At 34.7% G+C, this 5,095-nt stretch overlaps 1 protein-coding gene across 1 annotated transcript; it reads left to right on the forward strand.

Moving 5' to 3' along the window:
* Window positions 1-643: 643 nt before the first annotated feature.
* On the forward strand, window positions 644-2,540 carry LOC127879573 (uncharacterized). Its single transcript, XM_052426515.1, has 4 exons — window positions 644-811; window positions 1,155-1,235; window positions 1,619-1,735; window positions 2,288-2,540. Exons 1-4 carry the CDS (start codon window positions 767-769, stop codon window positions 2,417-2,419), a joined length of 375 nt encoding a protein of 124 aa, XP_052282475.1. The 5' UTR covers window positions 644-766; the 3' UTR covers window positions 2,420-2,540.
* Window positions 2,541-5,095: the final 2,555 nt, after the last annotated feature.

Raw genomic sequence — 5,095 nt, forward strand, 5'->3', positions numbered from 1 at the left:
AAATACATAAGTTGTTGTTACATTATTGTAAATAAACTACAGGAAACATTTTTTTTTCTAAACAAAACATATATTTCTTTTTATTAACAAAACACATGTTTCTTTTTATTGTATTGTACACAGCATATTTTGAAAAATACACGTGCAGGATTTTACCAATCATGACCCATTGTGTGCATTGCCCTAAGGGTTAACTGTTATATGGTGCATATATCGCAATCGAATCATATTTTAAGAAACCTATGCACTGAAAAAAAAAAGTCTTTCTTTCTGATTAGAACGCGGCTGAAATTTACCGCGGACACGTACGTGCGTACTTTTAACCCATTTATGCCTAGTGGAAACTTCCATCATTCTAAATTGGATCAATTTATTTCCAAAATAAGGGATGTCTAGTATATTTATTTCTATATTTAGAATATTTCTTACAGAAATTCCTTTAAGCGAACAGCGTAGACCCAGATGAGACTTTGCACGATGCGGCGTCCCATCTGGGTCTACGCTGTTTGCCAAGGCCTTTTTTTCTAGACACTAGGCATAAATGGGTTTACACGGACGGGAAGTTTGCTGGGACTTTTGATTGGTGCCGAAATATTTAGAACATAAAACTCTGGGTCTAGCTCAGGCCGGTGTCATTTCCCATTTTATAACTGCAGGTCATTAAGTGGTGCTAGCAATATATGTCATTCGACCTCGTATATAACGGTCCGATTATCAACGATTTCTTCACTCTCTTGGCAGATCGTAGAGCGAGATCGTGTCAATCATGAAAACAATAGGGGCATTTGTATGCGTGATAGCATTGTGTTATGTAAGTATTTCTTATATGCTATAATATGTTGCTATGAATATTGTATGACAAAATTTGCTTAAATATTAACAAAGAATAAAATATACTTTGCCACACATCACTACCTTTAAGGTATTGCAACGAACAATTTGCAAAGTGAAATAATAATTTAAAAAATATATAGAAAATATTGCTTTTTATATCAAATCGTATAGAACATAAGCACACCTGTTTTGTAGAAAACTACACATTTTATTACAGGCATAAAAGTATGGCGCAAAAAATAAGTATTTGATAATCCGTCGCAATTGACAGTTGGGTGTGATTTATTAGACCATACTTTAACCATATGTTCGAAATGTAGGCTGCCACAACCCATCGACCACACGGTGGTCACGACCATAACGAACAGGACAGTGCCACCTTTCAGTACGTCGGTTCAACGGTAAGTTACATTATATCACGATTTTCATGATACTGATTTTTAAACAGTGTAAAATGTGTTTTAACTCCTTCTAAGTCATAGGAATACAGTTAATGCTAGGCTTAATTACTTAATAAAGACTAAATAAAGATCTGATACGAGAATGTGAATACATACATTTCCCGTTCATTTCTTCTTTTTTGTAAAATGAGTTACCCATCGTGAAGTTATCATGTAGTAATGCACTTGTGTTATTTATGTTGTCACATTACACTTTACGCATTACATAATATAAAAATATTTAATTTAAGGAAATTGTACTTGTCATATAGTAATCAATCTGTCAATCTGTCTAAATTGACCACGACAATACATTTTTATTGTCGCCTAGCCCATTTTTTTAGCAACACCTTCTTGTCCAATGGTATCCCGACAAGTCGACCTATAACTGCTACATTGTCTCGTTGACGGATGTCGAGAAAGCTCAAGTCCACACAGACGCGGGTATGCGTGCAGTAGAGGCAAGTATTGAAACTTAACCCATTTATGCCTAGTGGACTCTCCCATCCTTCTAAATTGGATCAATTTATTTCCAAAATTAGGGATGTCTAGTATATGTATTTCTATATTTAGACTATTTCTTACACAAATTCCTTAAAGCAAACAGCGCAGACCCTGATGAGACGCTGCATTATGCCAAGGCCTTTTTTTTCTAGACGCTAGACATAAATAGGTTAAGTGACGAATCGGTTCTGTGTAAGATGCACGTAGTTTGTATATGAGGTCTACTCAGAAAACATGTAATCGATTGAACGACTTATACATTATTCTGCCAATAACGATTTATTCTGTGTTTTGAAAACGTATCGGAATGATTTCGAGTGTTCAATTTTAAATATAAAATGCTTCTAAGTATAATAACATTTTGGTAATTGTAAAAATGACATGTATGTTCCACGGTTGTCGAACTATACTTGTTATTGTATAATATTACGTGCATCCTAACGGACGTCAGCTGTGTCATTTTGTATTATTATATAGTGTTTGCTAAATATGACGCGATTTGAATTCAGATTCGCGTGTTGGGTCAGCTGTCCCAGGCCGCCTTGGTGCATGACGCATCCACGTTGAACAGCCATGACGTCCACGCGTGTGGTCATGGTAAAAACCACACGACGCCCGCCTATTACATACTCAGCGTGTAACGCGGCTCAACTGAAATAAAATTGCCAAGTATGGATATCCGTGAACTATGTTGATATTGATATGATCTTTGATACAACTTTATATGTACAAGCATGTCGATTAAAACATTTAAAACACCAACGTTACTAGTCTTAAAAATTCCATAATTGACACTTGTTCGTCTTTTGAATCATTTACATTACATTAAATATACAAATAAACAATACATGTAAATAAACAATGGCACTAAAATATTTCCATATTATCAAAAGTATTGTCACGTGTTTTCAATTGACCGTCGTTAAGGGTCTATGTCTTTGAAAAACGGTTTGCTATTTCGATGTATTTTACGTGAATGCGCAACAAAATGCGTGGCATGAATTAATAAATGTAATTTTCACAAATACATTCATATGTGTGAAATCACTTAACATAACCAACCAGCCGGAAAGCCATATCACAGTAATATTAGTTTCGTTATTTTCCCTTTCCGGCAAAGTATTAGTTAAATACCAAAACACATTGAACTATTGTATATCAAGTAAACAAGCCTTTTGGAGCAACACAAGCGAAGAATCGACTGAACTTCTGTATTAACCCATTTATGCATAGCGTTTAGAAAAAAGGCCTTGGCAAACAGCGTAGACCCAGATGAGACGCCGCATGATGCGGCGTCTCATCAGGGTCTGCGCCGTTTGCTTAAAGGAATTTATGTAAGAAATATTCTAAATATAGAAAAAAATATACTAGACATCCCTAATTTTGGAAATAAATTGATCCAATTTTGAAGGATGGGAGAGTCCACTAGGCATAATTTGGTTTAGGCGCATGTTCACTTCGTAACTTTTTGTGTAATTCCTTATCAAAAACGACAACAGCTGCATTTTGAACAAAAAGCTACATGGTAAATTACTGATGAAAATCTTCGTGAGTAGAGTTGGCACATATGTACCGCTATCACAGACAACTTGTCACGATACGGCACTTGCTCTTCACACGTCCTTACACTTTCAGATTACTTACGTGTTTCATATTAAAGCACAATTATGTTGATTTCCATTATGTTAGATCTAAAAGCAATATCCTATCGCAAGTAGGAAAATGTTTTGGTCTCTAAATCTGCAATACCGATATACAGAGGGACAAATTTTGATGCCTAAACAGAGTTTACATACTGAAAGTAGAGGGCAAGCATTTGGATATTTAAATCAAATCATTATTAATCATGTTTGAAGGGTATTATTACGCAAAATTCATATGCTTCTTCGACCTTTGTTTCTATATTTAGCATATTTCTTAAATAAATTCCTTTAAGCAAACAGAGCAGACCCTGATGAAACGCCGCATCATACGGCGTCTCATCTGGGTCTACGCTGTTTGCCAAGGCCTTTTTTCTGGACGCTAGACATAAATGGGTTAAAGTGTATAAAACTCTTTAACTTAAATTATATGTATTTATTTCCCTTATCCGTATGTAAAAGTCCGCAGGAATAGAAGACACATTTAGCATTATGTTCTTCATTTTATTTCGTCCATTGATAAATGATTACCGGTGTGTGTTTTGTTTAATCCATTGAAAGCAAATAATAAAATAAGTGGTTTTCTGTCGTTTTATAAGAATTGGATAGTTTCAATTGTTCTAAAAGTGTGCATGGAATCTTTTTTTATAATACATTAAATTGTCTCTTAATATTATTCGAATCTTTCTTTTAACAAAATCTAAATATGTTGGAATAACGACATACGAAAACGTTTCAAACAGCATACTATCTAACTATAAAGTAACAGCAAATGCATAGCATCACATGAGGTTAGTAATTTAAGTCACCTAAAGACAATTATATTGGGTCTTACAAGCTGGTTGAAATTGGGACAAATTTTCTACGACATTGCATTCACCGATAACGAATTACACAAATGTACGCATCTCAGAGTGATAGATTGCTTTCTGCTCAAGTGAATTATAAACAGATTTGTCACTATTACAGGCGATACAAATAACATTTTATAACAAACAACTTTATGTGATCTATGTATCATAATGATAATTTTCAGTTTTAATATCCTTAATTAAAACAAAAGTTAAATAGCGGCTGAAAAAAGGTCGTAATAAGAAACGGGAAAAATATCATCGTATCATTTAACTACATTTGGCCAATGGAACATTATAATTCCACAATTACTAAAAGCAATAGCACTGTTCCAACCGTCAGTTCAAATAAATCATATGTTGCGATAATATATACGTTTGTGCGTTTAACTAGAATACAAATGCTTTCACAAGTGCTATTCAAGGACATCAATTAAACCATTTAGGCAGAATAGACCTCCTAAGGCTCTGTAATCCATCATGCAAGTGTCTCCTTTGTCATGCTAATCATTCCAGGAGTATAACATCAAAACCATACAGGCTTCTTGTGTTATTCTGATTTCCAGTTATCGGTAGATTTCTGTTAACAATATGGGCCGTGCTCAGTGAAATGGGGTTTAATTCCTGTGCGTAGAGTGTCGTCCCAGATTTGCCTGTGCAATCCGCACTGTCTAATCAGGGACGAAACTGTATGCACATGCATTAAACCCTCTTTTCACAGAGCACGGCGAATGAACAATAAAAAGTACATTGTCAATTGGCAAGCAGATGTTGTGAGCAATTTATGAGTACATGTATATCCTATACACTTTCCATACTATACGAA

This window comes from Dreissena polymorpha, chromosome 4, assembly GCF_020536995.1.
Source record: "Dreissena polymorpha isolate Duluth1 chromosome 4, UMN_Dpol_1.0, whole genome shotgun sequence".
NCBI classification, from domain to species: Eukaryota; Metazoa; Mollusca; class Bivalvia; order Myida; family Dreissenidae; genus Dreissena; species Dreissena polymorpha.